Source organism: Haemorhous mexicanus, chromosome 10 (genome assembly GCF_027477595.1).
Source record: "Haemorhous mexicanus isolate bHaeMex1 chromosome 10, bHaeMex1.pri, whole genome shotgun sequence".
Lineage (NCBI taxonomy): Eukaryota > Metazoa > Chordata > Aves > Passeriformes > Fringillidae > Haemorhous > Haemorhous mexicanus.
This window is the reverse complement of record NC_082350.1, coordinates 11,791,818-11,819,757: the sequence shown is the minus strand read 5'-3', so window position 1 is coordinate 11,819,757 and position 27,940 is coordinate 11,791,818. Positions and strand designations below refer to the sequence as shown.

The 27,940-nt window shown below is 38.6% G+C and overlaps 1 protein-coding gene across 8 annotated transcripts; it reads right to left on the bottom strand.

The window, feature by feature from the left end:
- Positions 1 to 345: 345 nt before the first annotated feature.
- On the bottom strand, positions 346 to 24,918 carry ZBTB38 (zinc finger and BTB domain containing 38). 8 transcript variants are annotated; one of them, XM_059855353.1, is made up of 4 exons: positions 24,430 to 24,918; positions 19,264 to 19,373; positions 14,041 to 14,151; positions 346 to 6,108 (listed from the first exon to the last, which is right to left on the bottom strand). In XM_059855353.1, the coding sequence occupies exon 4, from the start codon at positions 6,106 to 6,108 to the stop codon at positions 2,533 to 2,535; it is 3,576 nt and encodes a 1,191-aa protein (XP_059711336.1). In that variant the 5' UTR covers positions 14,041 to 14,151; positions 19,264 to 19,373; positions 24,430 to 24,918; the 3' UTR covers positions 346 to 2,532. The 8 variants fall into 8 exon arrangements, with proteins under 8 accessions (XP_059711336.1, XP_059711330.1, XP_059711338.1 ...); XM_059855347.1 differs by lacking the exon at positions 24,430 to 24,918 and adding an exon at positions 23,533 to 23,669; XM_059855355.1 differs by lacking the exon at positions 14,041 to 14,151 and having other exon boundaries at positions 19,260 to 19,373.
- Between the last annotated feature and the right edge of the window lie 3,022 nt (positions 24,919 to 27,940).

The window sequence follows — 27,940 nt, the reverse complement described above, 5'->3', positions numbered from 1 at the left end:
GCACAGTCCACCTGTATTTCCAGCCCTCTAAAACACTGAGCAGGTAGATTCTGTTCCGTATTGCATTCACCCTGTATGATGCCAGGAGATACCATCACTTCCCTTGAGCTCTGGCATGTTCTCAATTCAGTGTTCTGACCTTAATGAAGGGACTACTTGGTAACTGTGTTGCTTAATCTTCCACTGAAATAACTATTAGAAGATATGTATCTGTGGATCATATAGATTATGTAAGTATTAAAACAATTTAAAAAATTGAGAGACTTACAGAAAAATAGAAATATGTTATTTTAATTAAGCAAAAACAGAGTTATAATCACTCTTTCTAAAAATAAAATTAGACTCTTTATCAATCCTTAACATCTGCATTTAATATTTTCTTCTAAACAAAAATACAGATGTGATTATGTAGCAAATTACAGTCTTTGACAACGTATAGTATTTACGTTCTCTTACACTTACTTTAATTCTAATTTGGTCATTAATACTTGATTCATTACTGCAACAGGTTACTTGTAGTAAAAGTGCCACAATTGAACTATAAACATGACATTGCCATCTTAAAACTGCTTTTCTATAAACTGTAGAGAATATACAGAGTTACAAAGTTGTTGTGTTTTTATCAAAATATACAAACCCCCCCCAAACCTAACACAAGCTAACAATATTTTTCTTATGAACTATACAGTTATATAAAATATTTGTAAAATTATCTTTGTATTTATAAATATTCTACCTTATTTGCTTTGGTCTATATTTATCACCATACAAGTCCACTTAGAAGATATCTTTGTGTACTTTCTTTGACACATCTTTCACTTTCCTGTGTTTATGATTCTAGTATCCTTATTTAAATGGAACCAAAGCTGCCATGAAACCAGAATTTCTCAGAGGGTTCATAGCATTCACCAGTGACAGAATAAGTGGACTGTATTATTACTTCAATCAATACTGTATTATCATTTCAACTGTAGTTTTATTGTACCCAAGCTATAGTTTCTTTTAAAATATTCAAGAAGACAAAGTAAAGTAACAAACTGTGAACCATCACAGAGAATGAAGTCAAGAATCACTAACCCTTGTCATGACCTAATTTTTTAACACTTCACAGGGATGAACATGACTACCAGAAATGCAGATACGGTACAACAGAGCCCTATCATATAAAATGCAACTTGCAGACATACACCTACTTGGACTTTTTTAAGCATCTCAGTTAAAATGAATCACACTTCCACAAAACAGTATTAACTGGAACATTTTGGTGCTGTCTTTCAGAAGCCCATTCTCCCAGTTCTTAGTGACCTGTGCAGTTGCAGGCTTACCACAACCTTTGGTGTGGCAGGATGAGGGAGGCAAGAAAGCTGACACTCCTTCCTCCAGCAGCCCGCTCCGGCCCCTCTGTGCTGTGGCCACGGCACACTGCTGAAATGGTTGGTGGGATCACTGAGAAGGGACATCTGAAGGTTAAATGTTGCATTTAAGGCATGGAGATGACAGGGAACCCAACAAACCAGCCCTATACTTGTTTATACACAGGGATAGCCTCAGGGATATATATGGAAGCAAGAGTTATTTATCTACTCTTCTCAAACTCTAAGTATTTATGGGGAGTTGCTCTATTGTTTGTGTCCAGGCATTATTCCAGGATGAGGAGGGAAACTGTCTATTTGTCCTTCTGTTGAGAAGAACTATATTTCTAAAAGACAAGAGTTGCAGACCCACCAGGAGGTGGACATTTCTACACAGGATTTCTATTTCACGAGAACAATTTTCTTTAGACCAATGCACCTGAAGAGCTGACCAGGCCACTGACATGGGGATTTATGCAGTTTGGAAGACTGGCTATAGCAAGTTCCACTGAACTTTTATTAAATGTCTCAGAGATATATAAATCTGGAGTACTTCTCACACCTCCACTTAGAATTAACAGTTGTTATGGTAACTACAAAACTGAATATGGGAAGGAAAAGAGTAGTTTAAACTCCTGAATATGTTTCGTAAAGGCTGAGTTACAGAAAAGCATGGCAGAACTCAAATGTACTTCGGCACACCCAAGCCCATGAAACACTTCCCACCTTCACTTTAGAATACACAAGATTACAATTATTTCCTTTATAAACACATTACTTTTGTTAAAAAAAAAAAATGCAATGTATGGTTTCTGCAGCAAAAATTTCTTCTACAGAATACACCACAAATCTACTTATTACTTTTGCTTCAACAATTCTGATTCAAAACCAGGACTGTAAAATAGTTCAGTGACTACTTTCTTGTAATATTAAGTAGATGGGTCTGAGTTGGCCATTTTTCTTTCTCTCTATGCTAGAGTCTGTTGTGGCAAAAGTATTTTGGGTGTTGCAAATTAAATTTGTATTATTGCAAATACTAGTTTTTCTGTGTTATTTTTTCTTTTGCATATATTGACACACATTTAGATGAAGAAATTTGACCTTACTGATATGTTTCCCCATTCAATACATCTTTATCTTCTCCAATATATATTTTTCTTCTCTTTTGCACAATTGTCAGTCAGAGTATAACTTCTGGAGTTACACTTTGTGTATTTTTCACTTTGCTTCCTTCTGAGCCAAGGAAATGTGGATTTTCCAAAAGTTTAGTGCTTTCATTGCAAAACTGTTCTTTTCTATCTTGTGTGCCTGGACTTTTGAATAGATGTTTCTTCTGGTGCATTCCCAGAGCAGCTGCAGTCTTGCAAATTTTGGGGCACTGAAAGCAAGCGTATCCCTTCCCATTATGTTCACGTACGTGCCTTTGCTCATGGTTCCTTTTGGTAGAAAGATACAAGAAACTCTGAAAGCAAAACTGACAGTGGTAGCGTTTTTCTCCAGTATGAATTCTTTCATGTATTTTGAGTGTTTCATTTAAAGTGAATGCCTTATTACAGTATTGGCAGACAAAATCTTTGACACCCAGGTGAATACGTTCATGTTTCTGTAGATTGCTAGGAACTGAGAAACATTTACCACAGGTTTTGCAAGTGTAGGGCTTTTCCCCAGTGTGACACCTCATATGCATTTTTAAAGTGGATGGACTTTGAAATTGTTTTTGGCATAACTCACAAATATAAGGCTTTGAAGCAGCTACATGCCAGTGTACATGTTCTTGAGCTTCTGCTGTGGAAGACTGGTCTCTTTCACAGAGCTCACAGTGAAGATTAGGCATTTCTGTGTTCTCCTCCTGGCTGACCACCTTTTCCTCAGGAGCATTCCTGAGCGCATACTCTCGACCGCACGTGTTGTGGCTGTCCATACCAGTGTTCTTGCTTCCGTGCTTTTTCCTCCACTTGGTCTTTTTCATTTTTCTTAGCTGTTTGGATTTCTTTTTTGGTTTATAGTTATAATAAGGTCTCCAGGGTTTATCACTGGAGTCCTGGTCACTAACGTCATCACACATTTCTGTCAGTTCCAGGCATTCTGAGCTGTAGAGTCCAGACGGGCTTTTTTCTTTTACCTCCATTTCTGGCTCTTCAGTGAGATTGTCCTGTTTGGACTCATGTTTGGATTTTCGGCCCCTTTTACAAAACAGCTTAGATCCTAATATATGTCTTTTTACAATGGCTTCATTACCGATTTTTACTGTTATCTGACAAAGAGGTGCGACATTGCTATCAGCAGATGTTCCAGGTAAGGCAGGCTTTGCAATGTATGTTTCAGTTTTACTGGACTCTTGGACAATATTTGTAGTTTTGCTACATGAACCTTCAGATCCTGTCATGTGCTGTGTATCCTCAGTTGCTTCTGCTCTGTTGTACAGCAGTGTTTTCTTTTTATCCTTAATAGTTTTTGATTTTGTACTGCACTTTCCATAATTATCCGACCCATACTTACAGTCATCACTTACTGACTGACTGGGTAGGTTATTTGAAGATTCTGTCTTACTGTTTTCTATGGAAGTGACTGTTTTACTGTGCATTATTACTGATGAAACTCTGCTACTGTGCATTATAACAGAGGGTGCAGAACTGCTGTAACTGATGACAGAGGTTGAATTTTCATTCACATTAGCCAAAGACACAACTGAGGAATCACACTCCTGTGAACCTGAGTCATTCGCAGCAGTGGAAACTCTTTTTTCAGCTGGGAAAAAGTTCCTCTGCAGGTCAGAATTTAAGATACCTACTCCTCCAGATGAAGGATTCTGAGTATTGGTGGAAGATGCTGTATTATTACCTGAAGATGTATCCAAGGCCAGAGTTCTGTTGTTTGATATTATACTATGTTGAAAATTCAGCGGTGGTAGCTCAGAGCTAAGAGAGCTTGGAATGAAACAGTTAGAAGCAGTTTCATTAGCCTGGGTACTCGCTGGAACATTTTCATAGGAAGAATTTCGATAGGATTTATAAGGCAGTCGCCTGCATTTCATGGGTAAGAGTCGATACAGTTTGTATGGGTACATATTTGGTTTTAAACCCCCATTGGCCGTCTTTTTATTTACTGACAGGCGATGGTCAATTGCATGGAAAGACTTCTGGTGATTTTTCAGTATATAGTAAGTCATGAAGGTCTCCAGACAGAAAATGCACTGGTAGCGCCTCTCTCCAGTGTGCCAGATCTCATGGCGGGTGCGGTACTCAGCTAACGCGAAGACTTTATTGCAGTAGTGACAAGGGTATGTTCTCCTCCAGGAATGCACATTTGCATGTCTTCGAAGGCTGGACAATGTGACGTAACTACGCTTGCAAACAACGCAAGTGTATAGTATCTGCCCATCAACAACTTTAACCAAATGATCAGTTTCTGGTAAAGTGCAGTTTGCATTAGAACAATCAGTGATGCTGTTCTCAGGCAAAGGAGGCTCTGTGTTCGCACAGGAGCTTCCATTCCGTCCCTCTGTAGCAGTACAGTTATCTGCAAAATTTTGTTCATTTCCATTGTGAGCTGATAAGTTACTTGATCTCATGCAGACTTGTTCATGACTTTCCAGTATATTTAGATTTGCAAATTGTTTGCTGCAGTATTTGCATATGAAAGTTTCTTGATGCTCTGAGTGGAGCTGAAGGTGAGCAGTGAGTAACACCCGGTCATTGAATGATTTTGCACAATAGTTACAACTGTAAACAGGTGGAGTGACTGTCGCCCCAGATGCAGAGACATTAGCAGAAGTGTTTCCCTCTTCTCTGGATACATGTAAATCTCCTGTTTTATTTTGAGATTTTGGAAAGGAAGTAATTGTCTGATCACTAACTGCTTCGTGCGGGGCTTCTGCAGCGGTTAGAGCAGAGGCTGGTACTTTTGCTACAGCCAAATCAGTACCCTGGGGCTTAAAGGCTGACTTGGGAGTACTACCTGCTTGTTTTCCCTGCTGAATGACTGGGGTGGCTTGGTGATTTTCATAGCGGTCCTCACCCACCTGGTATGAAGGGCTGCTGTCCTGGTTAACAAAAGGTGCTCCTTGTGAAGTATCTCCCCCAGAAGAAACTGCATAGGAGTGTTCAGCCAAGGTACTGGCTGGCTCAGCATCTTTGCACACATCGCTTCTGTCGAGGCCAATGCTGGGAGCTTGTATTGTGTCAGACACCTTTTTAAAGCTGGCCCTCAAATCAAGGGGAGAAAACAAATTGTTTTCTGTTTCAAAAATCGAGAATGCATTTGTAATTCGTGGTCCATTTGTCACAGCAGAATCTTCAGGTCGCTTTTCATGTTTTTCCTCTTTGACAGTCCCTTTTTCATTAACACAATATGAATAGGGACAGGGGGAACTTGAAAAATTTACATCTGTAAGATCTTCTAGAAATGATATTCCCAGTTTTTTCCCTGCAGCTGCAAGATCCGTTACAGTTTCCTGCCTCTTAACAACTACTGTGGAACTGTAGATGTAATTCAGTATCTCTGTAAACACTTCAGCTTTGAGATCATCTAACTCCAGTACATGACCTGAAATACAGATAGTACGACTCCAAAAAATGTTTTTGAAGTAAAGGCTTGAAGCTGCCAGTACATTACTATGGGCTTTAAATTTGGTGTCTTCCACGATTATGGTGACATCGCATAAAATACCCCGAATGCGCTGTTCATTTAAAATGGAAAGTACAGTGTCACTGTGGAAGTCATCCTTGAGGTCCTTTGAATGGGACATGACTGTCATCTACAAGAGAAAAAAAAAAGTAAATTAGAAGGCATTTTTTGTCCATTTCAGTTACACATTAAGTTTATAGCCTATATTATTTTAATATATTTTTAGTTTATTAACTTTTAAAGTTTAAGAATGAGTAAAATTTTGTCCTAATATTTCAGGTTTAAATCATACATTCTCTGGTGTCAACACTACTGCAGGCAATGTCTGTCCAGATCAAGGAGGCAGGAGCACCAGTAGCTCCTCAGCAGGAGGCAGAGGATTCCTCTCACTCCCTCCAGGCTTGAACCTGCTGTCCATCCCGAGCCTTTCACTGAGAATTCAGCCAATGCCTTTTGCTATGCCAGCGGGTGCAGCTGCTCAGGGTCACCCCCAAGGACTCTCTGAAGCCTGGATGGAATTCCCCAGCATGCCACAGGGGGACCTGGCACAACCGAAGGGGAAGGCTGTGCTGCCGAGGTTCTGTGCAGAGGAGGACTTTGCTTTCTGGGTTGTTTGTCAGACACCGACTTCACAGCACAAGCTGCATGTGACCTCCTTACTAAGCTCATATTTAAATCACTGCAAGAAAGTCTCAGTTTCAGGGTAAGGCCTTATAAGCAAATGAGTGCACAAGGAACACAATTTGATAGACAACAGTGAAGTACCTATAACACTGTTTATGTGACCAGATTTTTTTTTTTTTTTTGATTAGTGATTAAATTCACTCAATAATTTACACTACTTTAAAATGACTGAAAAGTTCTGAGTAAAACAAGTAGAAAATAATGGAATAACAAGTAGAAAATAAGAGGTTTTTTTCTTCAGTTATAGTTCATAGTGTTCACACTTTATAATTAGATAGTGTGTTCTTAATTTCTTTCAAATAGTAAGATCTAATTGCAATAATAAGTACCATTAAATAACTGCTAATATATAATAATTAGGTTTAATGCTGACTAAAACTATTTCGATTAGCCAGGCTGTTACTATATGAATATACTGGTTCATTCCATTGAGAAAAAAATGCAAAATATGAATGAAAAATATTCTGGAAAAAAATGGAATAATTTGCCAGTTGATCCGACTGAATTTTGTATCTGGTGAAAATCTTTTTTCACCAGATGGTTTTTCCAAAATTCAGATCTGTTCCTCATAATGAGGTTTACTCCTTTTTTTCTCGATGTCTGGAGTAATGTTTTGAACTACTACTGTCTATTTCTGACTTCAAATCATGAAGAAACAGTTGTGCTAGTGGAACTTACCAATCATTACAGTAAAAAAATCACACCTCTTAAAGACCCTTGTCTTTACACTTGTGGAAGTAAAATGCACCTTAAAGAATATTACTGACAGAAATTTTGTAAGACAGGCTAAAATATTACAACACTCTAAGTCAGGATTTACCTTCTAAACACTCCATCTGCTGCTCCAAACTTTAACGTTCAGCTTTAAAAATTTTACTACAACCTTTACTCTCAAATATTTTATGTTAAGAATACCAATACGTAAGATGGGTTTGATCCATGTGGCAAAATAAAGGTTTGACCCATATTCACTAAGCAAACAGCACTGGCCATTTAGAACACATTGGCTCATTCACCCAAAATACTGGTGTTATGAATGAAGTTCTATATGTTGAATTTAAAAATCAACAAAAATTAATTTAGCAGCAATTTTAATTGAACAGCAATTTTATATAAGTGAATATAATCAAGTATATTAAATATAATCAAGCAAATACAAAAAAAAATTGGCAGTGATTAATTAAGTATGACTAAGGTTCATATAAAGCACAAGCAAAACCGGCCGGGGTACGGGGAGGGCTCCTCACCCTGCCTCATGTACGAAACAAAGGAATCCAAACTACACTTCTCTACTGTATACTAATAGATATTAATCAATATTTCCCAGAAATCTCCTCCTATTTTTGATTCTTGAAATCTACATCACTATACTGCATAGCACATGCTACATTGGTTGCTAGGGGGTCTTCTGGCTTTTTGGTGGTCTTTTCAGAGGAAGGCTCGCCATCTTCCTCGCTGTCCTCTATCAACCTCTAAAGGCTGTACATGCACACTAAGCTTTGTGTCATGTAAGTAAGCATTATGTTCCAAACAAGCCTTATTATTTCATAGATAAAACCACTAGATTCCATACCTGGAATCATCCCAACTTTGCTCATCCCAAGGCTGATTCTGTTTTCTGGAATCGTCCCAACTTTGTTCATCCCAAGGCCGATTCTGTTTTGGGATCTTGCTTATCTCAATATGACATCCTGTATCCTGTTTTTCACGTGTACCATTTGCACATCTGCTTTGTAACACTAATCACATATACTTTTCCTTTATTATTTTATAACAATTATTTTCTAAAATATTGATATAGTTACAATTTAGTTAGCATGAATCATATCCATTTATCACACTGGGAAGTAATCTGTTCTGGAAAATAGGGCCTTTATCACAAAGTTAAGTAATACAAGTCATACACTCTTGCTCTAACTCATCTAATTACACTTATGACACTTTTATCACAAATCCACAAACTACATCCCTGCAAATCAAATTACACAAAAAGTAGCAACAACTTTACCGTGAAGACAAACCAAACATACTATGAACAAGACTGTAATTTAGTACATTACAGATGAAGCTTGGAAGTAAAATTTCTACCTTGCAGCATGTCCACTGCTTCTATCAGGAAAGGTGTTGTCTAGGCAAATAGTCAGAATTTCTATTAGACTTTGATGGCTGAGAATTTTCAATGCACAGAATTCAGAACAAAACTGTGATTCACAAAAAATACCTCTGATGTTTCCCATGATATGCCATGGATGTCAAGAAACGAATTCATCGATCTAATTGTGATAGAAACATACATGAATATTATTTTGATTATTTGATCATTCTCAGCAGCTGTAGATCTAGATGCAATGTTTTGTGCCTTGAAATGTTAAAATCATAGTTTATGATGGGTTTGTTTATGACATTAATTTGGCTTACACTAAGTGATATTTACTCATTTGGAATGGCAACCTGAAATTCACAGTGGTTAGTTACAGTTATCTGCTTTGGTTGGATATCTGAAAACTCAGATGTAACTATAGATAGTTTCTGGCATATGGAGTCTACAGAAAGCATACTGACAATTCTTTTCTTCCAGCAAGCAGCCACTATTCCATAATTGATTCCTTTTTCTCATTGACAATGTCTGAGATTACATCTGACTTGCTCATGTGATGTGGTATTAGAAACCAACTGTCAGACATCAAAAACATTTCACAACAGGAGCTATTGATAGGGCTATTTCCTGAGTATAGGAAATAAATGATGTCAACTCTACCTCCCAGTGAACTACCCCACAGGAGCTTGCCTGTGTTTTTTGTGTTTCTTTATTGGAGACAGCTGGTTTTAGTTCAAAGACACATCATCTGACAGACTGTTTGCTAAGTGTATCAGGCTGCTAATGCCATGCTGAGAGGCATATAAACCCAAGTGGGTTTAGTACAAGTCTTATTATTCAACTAATTATCTTAAAATTTATCTTCCTAAGGACAAAAGTGAGTATTTTAAATTTCTGCTTGCCATGTACATAGATTGCCAGCTTTTGCAGTCCTGGACAATTTGGTATGCTCAATAAAATACTAAACTAGATTCCTTGTGTCAACATTGTAGAAATGATCATTTGCTATTTGGTCATTTAATTTTTTTTTTTTTTCTGTGTGCTAAACCATAAGCTAGATATCTCATTGGAAAGTTATACAGAAAAATTCCAGAGCAAATCAGTTTTCAGAGCCAATGCTTTTTCCTTCTTCATCTCAACCTACACATACTTCAAACAGTCAATTTATTCATGTCTGTAATGATTCTCTACTGCCTTCTATTGCACCTGTCTTGCTTCTTGCATTTGTAAAAACATGTCTGAAATGCTATGAAATCAAAATGCCCTACCTAGCACACACATATAAATGGAGTATTTTACGATTTTTTTTACATTCCATTTGCAGTTCATACTGTAAAATGAAAACCTGCTCTTCACTTTCCAAGAGAGCACTACCAAGAACCTAGATACACAGAGATCAAACTTTTCAGATGTGTTAGTATTAAATATTTTTAATTAAAACACCAGAAAGTCCATTCAGAATGCAACTACTCTTCTGTATGATTTTTATTATAGAGTTACGGAAGAAAATTTAGTTTTATTTGTAAATTTTTCCCAAAACATATATCAGTACTATCTGACCTATTAAAGGACAACAAAACTCCTCAGCCAACTCTTTTTTTTTTCACATTTAATTGTGAAACTGTTAATTTCATACTTTTTACTCTCAGTCCAGACAAAAATAATTTCTTAGGAATCTGAACAGTCCCTTTGTAGCATTACCTAATGGTCTTTGGTACACCTATGAATAACTTCAAGTTCAGAACAGCAAAATTTTTGATTGGGGGTTACTATTTGCAGATTTTTTGCAAAAACAGTAATAGACTTAACCTGTCCTTAAAAGTTGATGGAATCACTTGGAAAAATCAGATTTAAATATTCATCTGAAACTTAAGTGTAATGATCAGTAGGTTTATTAAATTATAACAGCACCTCTTCTGACATCAACAGAACACCACAACAGCAGTCACAAATGAAAATAAGTAGTATTAAAAGTTAATGTCAAGATCAGAGATTGATGCATCCAAACACAAATTTGACTACTTGCACCTCACAGATGACACTGCTAATTATAAATAGAGAAGACAGCTCTACATGGACAGAGCTGAGAGAAGAAGCGACTGTTAATTTTTATATTAACATTACTCTGAAGTCAACAAAGAGTTCAGAGTAAGTTTTACTGGCCCATGAGTACCAAATACAAATTTTTTACTACCACAGAGAACTACTACAGTCTAGGAATATTCTTTTAACTTCTAGTTATCTCCTGAAATCCACTGCCAGCCGAGTGTACCCCATTACATATGAGATTGTTCTATTCCACTTCAGTCAGCTAAATTTGAAAGACAAGCTAGTGGCATAACAGAAAAACTCCAAAGCATTAGAGGCAGTTGCTAGTACCCAGGCAAATTCAGAACCAGCAAGATAAAAGATGAACTGTAGTAAGAATTCTCCCTGTTTTCTTCGTGAATTTCTACTGGGTTTTTAAAGTGTTGATATATTCTGGTACTAACCAACAGGACAGAAATATGTTCATTCCATATCTTCCTGATGTTCGGTTTCACCCCACTCTGTAAAGGTACTCTGAAGTCTCTGTTTTGTTTCCAGCTGGCTTCTCCAGCTGAGGAGGAACATTCACTTGTATCTTAAGTCTCCTTAAGGATGCAGGTTTTGTTCTAGAGCCGAAATGGAGGCAAGCATCACCGACAAACAAAAACCCCCAAACATGTACATCCTCCCCCCTACACACACATGGCCCCAGCTCTGGTCCTTGCTTACCTGGAAACTTACTGTCCAACCGTCACTGCTACGGTGACTGCCCAGGTTTTTATGGAATCATTTCCCCAGTCTTATGTCGGCAGCAGGGCTGCCTGGATAAGGGCGCTGCGGCCTCCCTGCAACCTTGGGCATGCAGGGCCGTGTTCGTGGTGTCTAATGATGTTAATGATGTCTAATGACTTCCAATAGCTCGCAGCAGCGTGTAGCTTAGTGCTCACTCTGCGTTAGAGCTACACGTTACTTGTTCAACTGCATTGATAGACTTTCTCTTTGGACTCTCGCTGCTCACATCTTTCCTTGCCTGTTGCTATAGAAGAGCATTACTTTACATGTTTTTTTCAGGCTCGCGCTTTCCTCTTTTAATTCGACAGCTGGGGGGGCTGGGGTGGGGCGATGGAATGTAGCCTAAGAGTATGTCAGTGTTAACAGACCTCTGATGCCCCGCGACGAAGCACTCCGTCAGAGCGGGGATTCTTCCCCACTATTAGCATCCCGACCTCGATTCTCTCACTCCCCGCTTTACGCTTCCCATGACCTCTCCCACCGCACGGAGCAGCCCGCGCGCCCTCGGCAGCGCCTCGATCGGACACGTAGGACGAGTCCGTGCCCGGGCGCTCCGGGGCTGCTCCGTTCCCACCACCACGGCCCTTCCCGCCCCGGGTGGCCTCCCCCCGGCCCCGGGGCCTCCCCTCCCGCCCCCGGCCCGGCCCGGCCCGGCCACCGCCGCCCGCGGGGGGGCGCTGCCCCCGCGCAGTGCCGGCCCGGCCCGTCCCGCGCCGCGCGGTGCGGGCTTCGCGCTGCGCAGCCACGGAACGCGGGGCCCGCGGGCGGCGGCTGCCGTCGCCTCCCCGTCCCGCGCCGGCTGCGCGCACGCAGTGCGGGGCCCCGGTGCGGCGCGGCGGCCTCGCGCTGTTTGTGCGTCTGCGAGCGGCCCCCCCCGCGCGGGCCCCGCATCGCGCCCGCTCATGGCGGTGCCGCGGTGCCCGCGCGGCCCCTCCCGCGGGAGCCGCCACTGACCTGCCGCCGCTCCGTCCCCGCCGGCGCAGCCTCGGCCCGCGCGCAGTAGCGCCCCGTCCCCGCGCCATTAACACCGGGCCCGCGGGCTCTCCGCGGGCGGCAGGCGGGCGCTGGCAGCGGCCGGGGCCGCGATCCCGGCCCGGCGGCGGCCGGACGGCGCGGCCGCCATTTTGCTGTGCCGATCCCAGCAATGGGATTGCCCGAGGTCTGCCGGGCAGGGCCGGGCCCGCGCCCTCCGCCGCGCCTGTTCCCTGTCCTCGCTCCGCAGCGAGCGCGCCGCGCTCAGCTAACGCGGCCAGCGGGGGCCCGCGCCTCTCCGCCAAGCTGTTCGTAGGCAAGCGCTGGGAATTCAGACCGATGAGGAAGCGCGGCGCTCCCAGAACCCGGCGCCTGCTCCACGGCCATCAATGCAGTGCTGTGCATGTCCCTGAGAATTCCTCTTGGACCTGACACAGGACTTCATTGCCTGACTCTCCTTCCAAGCCTTTCGGCCAGGAAGAAAGAGAAAGTGTCTCTGAGCATAGATAGCTCTGTGCTACCTTCTGCCACTTCCCTCCAGAAAGCACAGATCAAACATATCCTTGAAAAAAAATACCTGAAATAAATTACATTTAAATAGTGAATGATAGTAACATTTACCCTTTTCATCATCTGATTATATTATCTTCTTAAAAAGCATATATAGAAACTTAAATAGCATGAGGAATTTTAAGCAGTATTCTTACTCATAATTTAGGTTTCTTGATATTTTTTACTGCCTCAGGAAACAAGCACAATATTACCATTAGTGCTTCATAAGCAGTAACAAATGCTCCCTTGGATAAAGAAGGACAGGACTTGATTTCATCTGTCCAGATGCTCCAACACATTTGGTACAGTTCTCCCAGATACTGTCTCAGCCTCTCACTGCAAATAGTCAGCAAAGTCTGTTTTCTCAGAACTTGGAATCATAAAGCTTAGAGAAAAACTGGGCTTTGAGACAGGTGAAAAACATTGTTAGGTAAATGAACAGTTTGGTTTTTGTCTTAAAGCTTGCTTTTGTCCAAGGCTAACCTATGTTTATTTTTACAAGTTATTCTGTGTAAGCCTTCATGGGACAGAACCTTTATTTTCAAATCTTAAACCTATGCATTAAAAGCACTGAATAATAGGAAATTATTAGGAATAATAGGAAATTATTTGGTAGAGCCTCTTCATGATAAATGCTGCTTATCATTGCAGGAAACTGCAATATCAATATAATGTACAAAATCTATTATAAAGAGGGGAGGTCTGTCTTTTTTTCCCCCAATTTTGTCTTGGAATTATCAGTGCTTTCCCAGTTGGTCAAAAGCTATGGAAAGAAATTTTTTCCTGTCAGGAAATTGTAACAATTTCAGTGACTTATCTATACACACATTTTTCACTAACTTATACAGTCCACATTAAAAGTTCATCTTAGAAATACTGAACATTTCTGTGAAGAGTTTAATTCCTTCTGTAATTCTGGATCACTGGAATTCTTACCTATAAATTCCCCTACTGAAGCAATGAATACGTTTTCAGCTTAGGGCTCTCTGCCACCGAGAAACGATTTCTTTAATCTCATGGCAAATTGAGTAATGAGATGACCAGCAGCTGTGGGAATGGAAACAAGTAATTGAAGAACACAGTGGTTTTGATGGCAAAGGCAGAGTGTCTTCCAGCACCTTCCCAACATTCATTTTTATTCCAACCTACATAATGGATAAGCAAAGTTTCATACTTACATGTAAGTTACTTTTAATCTTGGCCTCTGCCTATTGCTTATTTGCTGGTTTTTTTCATTTATTGCTGTTTTAGATATGTATGTACATAATCATATGTATTAATGAAGATTTTTGACACAAGTGCCATAAAAAGTATTTGTGACAAATGTGTTGGCAGTAACAATGCAATGAAATGGATTAAGTTAAACCTGTTGTAATCCCTTAAAGGAAATAAATGCCTTACTGAACAAGCATCTTGAAACAAATTTAAAGAAGATTAGGTTATTAATTCCCCCTAAATCTTAATGAAAATTATTTTAAATTGTTTTGAAAATCAGATGCATAACCATCGTTTGTATAACTGATATGTCCAACTTAGAGACAATAATTTATTTGTACTTAAACATTGGATGCTCTGGCAGTCTATAATATCTAGAGACAATATAGATATATTAGTCTATAGACAATATAATAGATGTGGAGAACAAAAAAAAGAATCAAATTTTCTCTTTTTTTTTTTAAGGGTGTTTTCTTAAGGCAACTTTAGCTCATCCACTAACAAAAGAATCACCTTTTCTGTGACTAGTAGTGTAATTGAAGGTACTAATTTCTATTTATATATACAATTTGAGCTGTTGGGAATTCACAGTCCCATCAGCTAATTGTGTGTTAAAAATATTCTTCAGAAAAAGTAATTCTTTCTCTAAGGCTGTCTTGGCCTCATCCAAGATTTTACATAATCATTCTAATGTTTCATGGAAAACCAACTGCATGCAAAGAAAATGGAGGCGCTGGTGCTGCAGCTGGACCTGTGAATGCACTGCAGTGATATCTGGGAGAAGCTGGACAAGATCCATGTGCTCTGCAACCCTGATTCCAGCGTGTAATCCTCAACACTAATGATGTACTTCAGAAACAGTGAGCTTGCTGCAGTATATGTACCAATTCCTGTTAAACATAAATGATTGTGCATCACAGCACACAAATACTGTGTTCCTTTCAGAAGGAAGTCCAAGGAGTTTAGCATTGGATTATTTCTCATATGGTAAATCTGCAAGATCTAGAGAAAATTTTCAGCAAATCTCTTTAAAAACATTTAAAACATTTCCAAGGTTACTGAAATGGTGGTGTTGGGTTGCTTTGCTGAAGTCTGATAATCTCACTTCTGCAAGTTGTGGCATATGGTATTCTTTCTGTAAGAGTATTTAATGAAAAAATTGTGCCAATATTCCTCTCTAGACACGCAGTGTCAGTTCTTAAGTGACAGCAGAAAACAACATATAGAGCATTACTCAGTCTTGCAAATTTCTCATAAGCAACAGGAGTTTGGCCAGGATTCTGCTGGTTTCTGTCTCAGTGCCTAGACCAGCCTATCCAAGAGAAAAATGCTAGGATAGACTGTCATCTTCATTACTCTCCCTGCTGAGGTGAGAGCATGCAGGGGTGCTGCTGAGAAGGAAAAGCTCCTCTGTACCCTCAGGCAGGCCAGCCCTTCACTCAGGAGGGGGGCACAGCAAAGACCCAGCAACCCAGAGTGACTTCAGCTCTCCTTTGTGGCCCATGAGCAGGAGAAGGAGTTCATGTGCAGCCCTCTTCCTGTTATTCAGCATCAAGTGGAGGGAGAAGGAGCCCAGTTACAGCACCTGCAGCAGCCCCCTGCCCTTCCAGGTCTGGTGGAGAGGAGAGAAACCTGGGACAACTCACTCGGCTCTCAAACTGTGTGAGCTGTGCATGTGAACCGAACCAAATCTTTCTCCAAGAAATGCTGCCTTCTTGAGATTTAGCCATGGCCTAATATACAAGCAATTTTTAAAGGTGCAACTACATCTTTTTCTCTTTCACCAGTCTAAAAAAGAAAATGAAGCAACGACAGTAACATAAATCTAAATTCTTCTCTTACACAAAATACAAAAGCTTATGTTGTACTGCTACTAAGAATCAGCTGACTTTACATCTTGCTATCTCTGAACAATCTTATTATTATTTTCCATTTAAGTCTTTCTTTTTTTATGTGCTGCTGGCAAGCTGTTTTCTAGCTGCCTACACTTGTAGGACATATCAGTCCTTAGCTAACAGAGACCAGTTGCAAACATGAAGCTATGTTTACAGGCATAGTGACAACAACAGACATTCTTCTGTTGATGACTGTTGTCAAATGTAGTGATCAATATATTTGAATAGCTTGAAACAAAAGAAGCAAACTAAACATTTAGGTTTTGTCCATTCAGAACAATTACTATGTGGTATTCTGTTGCATGTTCTGTTATCAGAAAGGTAATATAAAAATAAAAGTAGTTGAGTTCAGCCTCTGTTTTCCAATTCTCAGAGGAAGCATCATTTGGATATGGGAGCCAGCATCCACAATGCAGGCTCAGGGCTGCTGTTCTGGGTGAGGTGTGTGGGGGCCAGGCCAATGCATCAGTTCTTGCCCTTTACTACAGCTGATGTAGCAAATCACAATGGACTGGAAATAGAGTTCAGTCTGCACCTCATTCAGTTCATCTGCCAGGTGGCTGCACACAGCCATTTTGGAAAGCAGAGCTGGTCTTCAAGCTATTAATTTGCCACCACTAGCCTCCAGTATTCCTTAAAATTTTGCAAAATGTTTTTGGTTTTGCTATTGTTTTGGTAAACCAAAACCAACATACAAGGGATAGCTACTGCTCTCAGTCATCACTTCAGTGTGCTCAATATTATGACAATTCTGTGAACACTCGAGAACTTCATATGCTCTTAGATATTCTTCTGCTCCATTTTGTGCTGACCAAAGGGGCTCAGCCCAAGCCCTACTCCTCCTTTTCCATCCTACTGCATGATTCCAAACTAAAGGCTGAAGCAGACCTCTTTCTTCTATTTCTTTAAAATACATAATTTGGCATAACCCAAAAAGGGTTGGATACACTTTTCATTTTATATGAATTAATACTTTAAGAAGAAAGGCTAAAAATAACCTGTACATATACTTGCTGAAGTCAGCAGACAGAGTTCTCAGAACTGATCTTACATATCTAAGCTTCTTTTTAATCCAGGACTGAACACTTGCACAGAAGTGTAAGTGCTGCCTAAATGCTACATCCAGATATTATTCCAAAAGTTCAGGATCAACTGTCATTTTGACTTCCACAACTCTTTCTTGACCCTCTGCCTTCTCCTGTTGTCTTCTTCTGCCAGAAGACAACACTTGGGTCATATCTCTTTGCCTGGCTACGTTAGATAGAACCAGACTGCTACAAGCAACACCAGCTTGATTCTTATTTAGTGCCTTTAGTTTGTCACTGTGTAAAGCAATATGATCATGCTCGCTTCTGAATGCTGGTGCAAGATTCAAATTGAGAGTGCCTGAGCATTTCTGAAAGACACCATTACCCATGATTTCCATCTGTACTAACAGTAGTGCTCTAAGTATTCAGAATCCTAGAAGAAGGTTTCCATTTGCAGGCCAAGCCTACAATGCCAATTTTATCCAGCTATTGCAAGCCAAATTGAAAGTGCAATAATAAAAAAATCACAAGAGATATTTCTATTGAAAACATGAGGGGTTTTGGTTAAAATCTTTGAGTATTAGGAAACCACACTGGGCCACGCCCAGAAATCTTTTTATATGGTGATTTTCAAGATGCATGCATTATTGTGAGCACATGGTATGTAAATGCATTGGGCTGCTTAATAAGCATTCACTGACACACATCTGCAGCTTTGCTAATGTACCTTTTATTCCTATGTGGTTGTCAAGGAAACAGGTTATGGCCCAGTATTCTGTCTAAAATGTAATGAGCAAATGTTCTAAGATAATTTACTTAAAATAGGTACAACTTGGGTTTTGTAGCTCATTGCTTCTGTAAATGCAGGTAACCTGAATTTATCTAATTGTAATGCTTCACTGATTAGTTTAAACCACCAATGGCATTTTATTGCCTCTGAAAATCCTTTACATTTTCTGTAAAGGAACACACAACATTGCATGTTCAAAGTAAATTTAATTACAGAAAACAATTTGAGATATTCTAGGAATTGAAGAAGGTTTTTTGACTTGTGGTATTGTGGGTTTTTTTGGGTTTTTTAGAAATTTGATTCCTTACTGTACATTCTGCCTGGAGACCTTAATTACTTATTTCAGCTTAGAGATACCACAGCGAGAACGGCTCTGATACAACAAAGCATTTCCTACCAAAATTTGTGCCAGTAGTGCCACTGATATCAGTGGGAATTCTCCCTTTCTTATACCTTTTGGTACCAAGGGCCACATTAAAAATTAATGAATTAGTTAGAATTTCACCGATTCGTTCATTCAATACAAATATATCTTAAATCTGAAGCACAGATACCAGGCATACTTACACTAACCAAGATTATTATTGGACATTCACAATAAGAAAAAAAGAAACTGCTAATGTTTGAAATAGCCATGCAAAATGTGAGCTGCTATTTTGAAATATCCTTTGTGATTATTTATCACAATATTATACCTGAATCTACAAACTGCTCTTTCCAGCTCATTACTCAAGAGGCTTTTTTATGTCCCTGATTAAAGTGATGTATAAAGGTAGAGATTCCATGAACTATACCCAGTGTAACCACCACAACAGGGTCAGAAACAGGCACTGGCACTGAGAGTTCCTCTGCCTTTCCTGTGTGGCACAGGTTTGTAATGGACATCGTGACTGGGATCCAGAGCTAACATTCTGGCATGCTCAGGAGGTTTGTGTGCTTACCAAAATGTTTGGTTTCTGCAGATCACCGGAGGCTGTAACAACCTGTTTCAAAAACTATTCTCTCTGATTTTGTTTGTCCAATCTCTATGGAAATAGAAATCTGGTAGGAACTGGAAAAATCCTCAATACTGACATGCAAATAGAGCAATGTGGTACCATAGTGAGAACAAATCTTAAATTACTGTAATAAACAAGAAATTAATGGAAAATATACCCAGGTAATGTAGTGGTGATGGTGTTAAATAATTTATCTCTATTTCTATGTGAAATTACCCCATAAACTTACCCACCTAAAATCAGGTTGTTCTTCTGTTAGAGTCTTTTAAAAGTGGTATTGACAGGTATTTTCAGCAAAACCATCTCAGTAACTTTGTGAACTGTGTGGCTACAGTGTATCAGCCTGCAAAGGGAAAAAACCAAATTTAATGACTGAATTATTAGACAAGTGCTCATTTCCACATACATTGTGTAATTCATCAAAATTTTCCCTGGGGTGCTGTAGGGCTCCAAATCTACATCTGGGAATTTTAGAACACACCAGCAATAAACCAGTAGCATTAACCAAACTTCTGTTGCATTGTTTTATTATGGTTTAACCTGTGTTGTGCAGACTGGACATAATGATATGCTCTAGACAGAAATGTAAGGATGTTTTCAAGTTTAAAGTAATTATTTTGAAAGACGTTTTCTTTCTCCTCTTTCTCTTCCACCACTTTTCTTTTGATCTCTCTTGTCACAGATATCACCACAGGATCTGTGATAATGACATTTCTAGGCAGCTCTTGTTCTCTGGAATACACTTCCTGTATTTCTCTGCTTAAATGATTATTCATCACTGTCAAACATCCTGATTTTATTATTTTGTATCAAACATACAAAAAAGATTTTCCTGTAACAGTATAAAAATTATGTGGAACTGGGTTTTGTTCCAAAGATACTGAAAAAAAATGAAATTGTTCCATAGAGACATTGCAAAATCATGCAGATAAGGCCTTATGACTCAGCTGATAGTCATTCACACAGCAGCAAGTATGGAGCAGCAATTAAGAATACATAGCTCCATCCTCCATTTGCAAATACACTGTATGCTCTTAGCAATAACATTGTACAGGAAATACAGGATCCATTACTTTGGCTTGAAAAGGTAAGAAGGTGAGTTAATTTGTTGTTGTTGTTGTTGGTTTAGCCTTGTACATTTTTAGTATATGTTAATTTGAATGAGAAATCTGTAGCTCCCATCTGCCCTTAACAAAGGCCAGAGTGAAAAAAAAATGCAATAAGTCATTATTATTTCCTCAAATTCCAATAAAGGCATATTCATAAATGACCAAAATATGAAGAATGGGAAGCTTCAACATCATGTTTGGAGGAATCCAACAGTTAAATATCTTACCAAAGCTAAAGATTCCCAAATTTGATAAAACTGGAATTGAAATACAATATTATCCATAATAAAGCCCTTTTAATACTTAGTAAAGAAATTTATGTGAAAAAGCACAATAGACACTACCTCAAAAGGGTTAATTGGTACGTATTCATTACTACCAGAATCTGTTTAATAGTCTGACAAATATTATCTGAACACAGCTAGCTATCCACTGAGTGACCAGCAGTTTCAAATCAAAATGAAGTTCAGAGACAGCAGTAACCTTAATTAGAAAGACCATTGAAAAACAAGCAGGACAGTGTCCAAGTGAACAATTTTTTGTTTGATTTCATTTTTACTCATCCTTTGTTTAGATTTTCTGTTAGGCAGAAATGGAATTTGCATGGATAGAGGAGCAAATTCCAATTATAAAAAGGGTGGTTCAGTATCTACAATTAGACTTCTGTGATAAAACTAAACACCCCTCCCCCAAACCCACAAACAAAATAAACCCAAAAACCCTAACAGGCCTCCCTGACAATAGCATTTTCAGGCTGTGCTGGAGGTGGGAAAAACTGCACCTGCTCCTCCATGCCCTGGTTAGCCCTCTTAGCAAAAGAATAAAATGGATGAAGTTTACAGAAGATTTTTTATGGCACCTCTGTCAGCAACGTTCTGACACTTTGCATGAGCTGCATGTAAGTGCCACTGAAATACATACAGCAACCCACGTGTAACAGTCAAAACCGGAAACAGCTTGCTAATTACTGGACTCCTCCTAAATAAAGAAATCCGTTTCTATCGCTGGAAGAAATTACCGTTCGTGGCTGCCAGTGAGTTTTTCTGGACTCATGAAAGCACTTGAGTTCAGTCATATTCATTGCAAGAGGACTTGCACCCCTTAACAAAGAGCAAATCTGCAAATGGATTTAAAACAACCATAGGGAAATGTGCTCATGTAATGGAGCCACTTTTTAAAAATGCCTCGAGTGGATATGTTTAGACACAAAGATATAATAAAAACAGTTTATTGCTAAGTGCCCCATGTTTTCTAAAGATAAGTATCAGAGGCAATAAATAGATTAGACATATAATTTGCTCAGCATTTCCTTTAAAAATAACCACACAAGAAATAGACAAAGAAATTTACTTTGTTACTGCATTTAATGGTGCCCTCCATATTAACATTTTAGACAGGAAAATAATCAGCAGAAGCAAGCTACTGGAGATAAATCAAATTACAAAAATGCAGGCTTTAATACGTCACTTGAGAGATGCTGTCTGTTACGTTTTCAGTTCTGCTTCTTTAGGTGGAACAGAGGAATACTGGAGTGCATGAAATTATTCTTATAATTATGAATCTAATGGTTTTATTGTCATCATGAAGGATTTGCCAATTATGACACATCACAAGTCATATTCCTGAACAGTTATACTCTGCTCATTTGGAATGCACTGAACTGGTGTATTTAGAAGTAAATGAGAATTAGTTTAATATTACTCATACTGTCAGGGCTATTATTGATAATTGGCTGTGCTTCTAAATACCTCCTCTCCATTCACTTTCAGTGCTGAGTCTTCTTGCACACAGAATATACTCGGTCATTTTAAAGTCAAGGACATGAAAGGAAAATGGCTTCCCTGCTGCAAAAGTCTCATTGCAGTAGTGAGAATTTCTCAAGTCACGTACAAAGGGCATCGACGAGGAGATACGCTATGTTATAAGCTCAGTGGAGACATTCAGTACCATCTCATCTGTATAGGCAGTTACCTGTGGTGTACATAATATTTAACTTTACTGGCATGGTAAAAAATATTAGCTAAAAATAGAAATAAAGAATTGTAATACTTAAGTTTTGCAAAATCTACGAGGTCTGCCAAATACCGCAGACCACAAGTGAGCTTAATCTCTAAAGGTTTGTTTAAGGTCTGACAGGAGTTCTTTTGCAGTATGCTTAAACACAGTTCTTTACCTGAACTTCAGATTGGATCCACTATTTAAAGAAAGGTTTATTAGCATTACTGTAGCTGAATTCAGCAAAGTTGAAAGAAGGTTTAAGCCTTCTGATTCTCTACATTTGTCAGCTGCTAAATGTTTTAGTCATATTTTTATACTTGTGATGATAATAAAACTATTACTTTATATACACACAGTACAAACCTTGACCTACATGCAAGACTGGGCTAAATTAAAAAGAAACCAGGGTACGTTTCTGGGAACAACCAATGCAAACCAGAAATAAACCAGGTTTTTGTGTGTGCAGCTTTTTAAACATGGCATCATTTAAGAACTGATAGCCGCATGGAAACACAAAGTGAGATCACATTCTGAGTTAGAACTAAGAGGAAACAACTGCGACATTTCCATTTGCATTGTGATATTGCTGCTAAAGAGAATAACATCTTTCTACATCTCTACCATTGAACCTTTTTAAAGGATTTGGTTGCCAAGGAAACTGGTTCTGGCCCAGTATTAATCTGAAAGAAATATATTATATGAGTTGGTGTAAGAAATACAGTACTCATAATTATTGTTATTCTTTATGCTCAAATTCAAGTTTTTTTACTTAAGGCTGTTAAGTTTTTATTTAATAATTTTTTGTGTGTGAAGTAAAACACATTTCAGTGAACTGATACTCAGTTTAAGCTGACAGGGCCATCTACATCAATCTCTCTCTTTAAAGTTCTCCTACCTTTAAATAACAAGTAATACTGCAGTTTTATGTTTGTAGCCAATACTGAAAATGTAAGCATTAAAGCATATTATTCTTTAATTAATATTTCGCACAAAACACAAAACCGCTTATGACAGAATTTAAATATTTTTCTTTTTTCTAATCTTCCTCAATTTTTATTTCTGCCTTTTAGCTGCAAGTTTAGTAATGCTTATAGTCAGCTTTAAAATGTAAAGGAATCAATAAGGTTTTCAAAAATTCTTTTGTTGCATAAGCGTTGCCACGCCCTTAGTACATATGATTATTTTAACAGACATGATTGCTCCACTTTCACAACAGATTTAAAAAAAACAGATAAGAGTAATTGCCATGTCAACATGTGAAGACAAAAATTTAATATAGGTTGGTTTCATTAACAGTTTAGTACATTTTAAAACTGAAAGCTACATTCCAAAGCCCATTTCATGTTCTTGCAACACTGACCAAGAAAACAGTAAAACATGCAAATCTCAACCTACCTGCATGTACCACTTAGAGCAGTGTTAACATGGAAATGCACCCAGCCATTTTTATGTAAAGCGATGGAGATAAGTTCTGTTCGTGGTCTTCTTGATAATTTTTTAGAAGCAGTTGTCAAAATTCAGATGGGAAGCAGCTTGAATAGACCGTGAGCAGGAGAACTGAGTTTATCAACAGGGAAAGCAGGAGTGGGAAAAAAAAAAGTCCTCATCCAAGGTTTTCTGAAACTGCAAAACAAGGTTGGCTTTTTTTTTTTTTTCTCCTCCTCAGAGGGTTCAAAGCTTGAAGCTGACCACTGCAAAGGCCACTTGTCACATTTACTGAAAATCAACCTATTGATATCACAGCTGAAAATATAAACTCGACAACCAAAGCCCATTGCACAACGTGGACTGCGTAAGAGTTAAAAATAGATTTGACGTGCCTCCTACCTGCATAATAAATATGTAAGTTTCAAGTGCTTTAATTCGATATTCACATTAATTAACAATACAATATACATTATTTAAACTACAGTAAATGCAAGAAGAAAAAGGGTGACACCATCTGGAAGCACAGTTTGCTTTTTTTTTTCCTTTCCAAGGGCTAATAATGTAGTTTGAATGTGATGACAAGCTAACAGCTCACCACATTGCAAATGAAAAAAGAATTCTTAAGGTGATGCTCAAATATCTAAGCCTGTAATGAAGCACAAACCAGTCTTCACTACTGCACGACATGGCACACAGACCATTTACATACTCACATTTGAGATACTAGGCACAGTATAATGAATTCAATACACAGCATGCACACAGCACAAGCAACGTTAATCCTGCCTGCCATTTTAGGCTTGCAGGAGTAAGATACATACTGCAGCACAGCTCTGGTAAGGGAGGAGGCAGGGGACAGCTCACCTTAAATGCAGTATCTGATTAATGTTGTAAGTGACATTGCGTATCAGCTACAGAGTCTTGGTTCAACTGGGTGGGAGGGAACAAAGAAAATTGTCATCAACTGGTGATGCAAGATGAGCTCCAGTCACTAACACTGTTAGCAAACTCCAAATTCTACAAAGATATGGTAGTAGGCATTTCAAACTCTTATCAAAATCTGCTTGTGCAATGGCTGAGTCGCCTGCCGAGGAAAACAAAACAGTCTTCTTGCTTATTGGAGAAACGCTGCATCCACTACAGCAACATCCTCTCGATGCAGAAAGATTTCACGTCGTACATATTAAATCCTGAATGCATTTGCTGTGCTTTCTTAATTTTTAAGTTCCAGTATTAAAAAATAAAATTAAAAGCCAATAATAGCAAAAATAATATAGCTAAAGCTCTAATGTTCAGACAAATAAAACATTTCTTTTTCTCTCCTTTCTGTTTTCTCTCTTTTACAGTCCATCAAAATCCTGAGCAGTATTGACAAACCACACGAGCACCGGGTCTGACTGCATGATCAGCTGTCTGTGTCTACGCTACACCCTGTTAACCACAAGCAGTGTTAGAGCTAAATATATCTGCAATGCAGAAACAGTAGGTGCTGTGTGGTACACAATTCTGATTGGTTTTATGATATTTTGCTATCCTCAGATATAACAAATAAAACAAAATTTGCTGCTGATCTCTGTCAAGCATGGTATCTGTCAGACTTACAGAACATAAAAGCTATCCTAAGTACACTGACCTAGATAACGCTAAGAAGACTTAAGCAGCGTGCAAGCATACTCACTGTCAAAGCAAGGAAAACGAAACAATGATTGTCTAATCAAACTGAAAGCAACAACTCACTAGCACAGTATAAATTCCAAAATGCTACGTACTGTATATGCACATCTCATGTTATTGGAAGACGCAAAGCTCCTTTGTTTTTTTTTCTCAGCGGCTTTTCTTAGCTACGGTTGCACAATGACATTCTGACATCATGGAGGTCAATGCAGATACTAAAGTGCTGTCGTCTTGAAGAAAAAAAATTGAAATATAAAACCATAGCTGCAAAGATAATAATAATAATGATGATAATTAAAAATTTCCCATCACCTACTTAATGTCTTTCTATTACCCTCTGAGATTAATAGCATGTATGTTGTTCAGCCGCATACGTTAAATTGGTATCACCCTCTGCAGAGACTGCAAGAGTAATTGTGGGAATTAGATCTTTGTAAATGTCAAAAAAGGGTTATCATTGGGAAAACTTAAAAATACAGCAAAATATTTTGCATGTATAATGAAAAATATGCAAAGAGAAAATAATCAAAAACTGCCAATCCGATTTTTTTTTAAAAAAAGCCTAATAAGCAAAACTGGTGCTATTTTCATTATCACTCTGTTCTCCAGAAGGAGAGTGAGAGAACCATGCTGCAGTTTACTGTAACCTGAGTTACCTTCCCAGAAGGCTAAACCATCAGGTGAGGTAAAACAAACTATAAGATATACCTGTTTAGAGAGCAAAATCCCCCCCGCTATGTCGGTGACTTCTCTCAGCTCTTTATCTCTCTCTACCTGCAAATACCGCAAGATGATATCCAGAAGAACAGAACTGTGAAGATTAATGTGTTAGCTCTAAAAATATTCCACTGAAAGATTTCTTTAGGTAACCGTTGTTTACCATATGTATAAGTAAATCTAGATGGTTTCTGACCAATTGCAGAAATAAACACCTCCTTGTGAGGCCAGATTTGTCCAGAGAAGCGCTAGCTTTCATTTGACCTGCCAGTACGGCTAAGGAAGAATGCAGCCAAATTTTCAAACACATTTTCTTTCCCTAGGAACCTGTGTACATGATGATTTTTTTTTTCCAAAAGACCACCTCTTTTGAAAAGGGAAGACTAATACTAAGTATTGTATTAAATCAGAAAATGTTGTTGCACAGCAAAAACTAGGCTGGTGTACATATGTATTCACTTCTTTTCAAAAAATAGACAATTTTATTTTGCTTTTTTCTGCCTTTTTATTATTTTTTTAATGATTAAATAGGTAGCTCTTTAATTTGGAGGTTTTTCTTTGGGAAATTATTTGGCATTTTGCTCTCTTTCATTTTAAAGGCTGGGAATGAGATGTTCCTAACAGTCAGTGCTTTAAAATATTCAGAATCCCCTTCCATAAATAGCACATCTGTCACAGAAAGGGAATCCAGCCAACAGAAAGGCAGATCATACCAGCAAAAACAACTGCTATTCCAATGCATGATTACTAAATAAGTTTGGATTTTAGCAAGCCTTTATTTAGATTTTTTGTTTGTTCTGAGGTTTTTAAAGTTTGAGCTGTCTGATTATATAGATGCCACCATATATCAAATTTAGAAATGTTAAATATGGATTAATTTCGAGGTTTTTTAATGTTCATCTCTTAATCAAATGTATATTGTCATGTTAGTTTAAAACCATGGCAAAGTTCTTATAGACTTCAAGAACAGAAGACTTGGGCTATTTGGAGCAGTTTGTTAAAGTCTGATATTACTATTTCAGAAGCAAGCGGTAGTTTTATTTAAAGACAATGATTCCAGGAAAAGACCAATTTTGTGGAGTCTCACAATAAATATATCTGTTCCTGCATTCTTGAAGTCAGCATTCTCATTCACCCAGATAAGCAGTGCTCTGGGACAGACACAACAAGGTGATTTGGGCTGTGTGATTTAGGAAACATTAAAAACCTGCTGGAAGAGAATACAGCAGAGGAATATCTCCCAGTGAAGTAAGCTTGTCCAAATCTTTATGCGATCTCTTGCTTTAATGGGCCATTTTTAGTGCTTAGTAATAGTTTTGCAGGCTTAGATTTGTAATGATTTTGCTTCAGATTCAACATCATTTCAGCTCAGAAATCAGTTTTTATGTGCCTCTACAATTGCACAATACATGCCATAGTAAATAAATAAATTTTAAAAATTGCACTTGTATGTTGCACAAAGTAAGTCCAATTTTTCAAGGCTGACATATATACTGTATGTTACTTCTCAGGCAGCAACTTGAATTTAAGTCTAACATTTGTGCCAAAACTGTTACAGTCCCAAGGCACTGCCTCACTTGATTCCTTACTTCAAAATTGCCTGTGTCTGTGGGGTCAGGACTACCTCTGTCCATGCTATAAGCTTGTGTTGGTTCTGTATTCAATCAGCTTATAGTGAGCCTATTTCAAGTATCCACATTGGATCTCACAGCCTATTTGTGTTGCAGCTTTTCCCACTTTCAAGCATCCTACTTGTAAACACGCTTCCTCTTCCTTTATTTATCACCACTCGAGTGCAACATCTTATCTCTCCTCACATACTCCAGCTTATCAAACTGGTAAGGAAAGAAGAGTTCCAACATCCCTTTATATTGAGCATCCTCCTCATGGTATATGGTTTTTTAGAGGAAATGCCCTAGTCCTCCACATCGATCATTTGGCAAAAGGAGGTAGAGTGTGGAAAGAAAGACTCACTTGAACTACC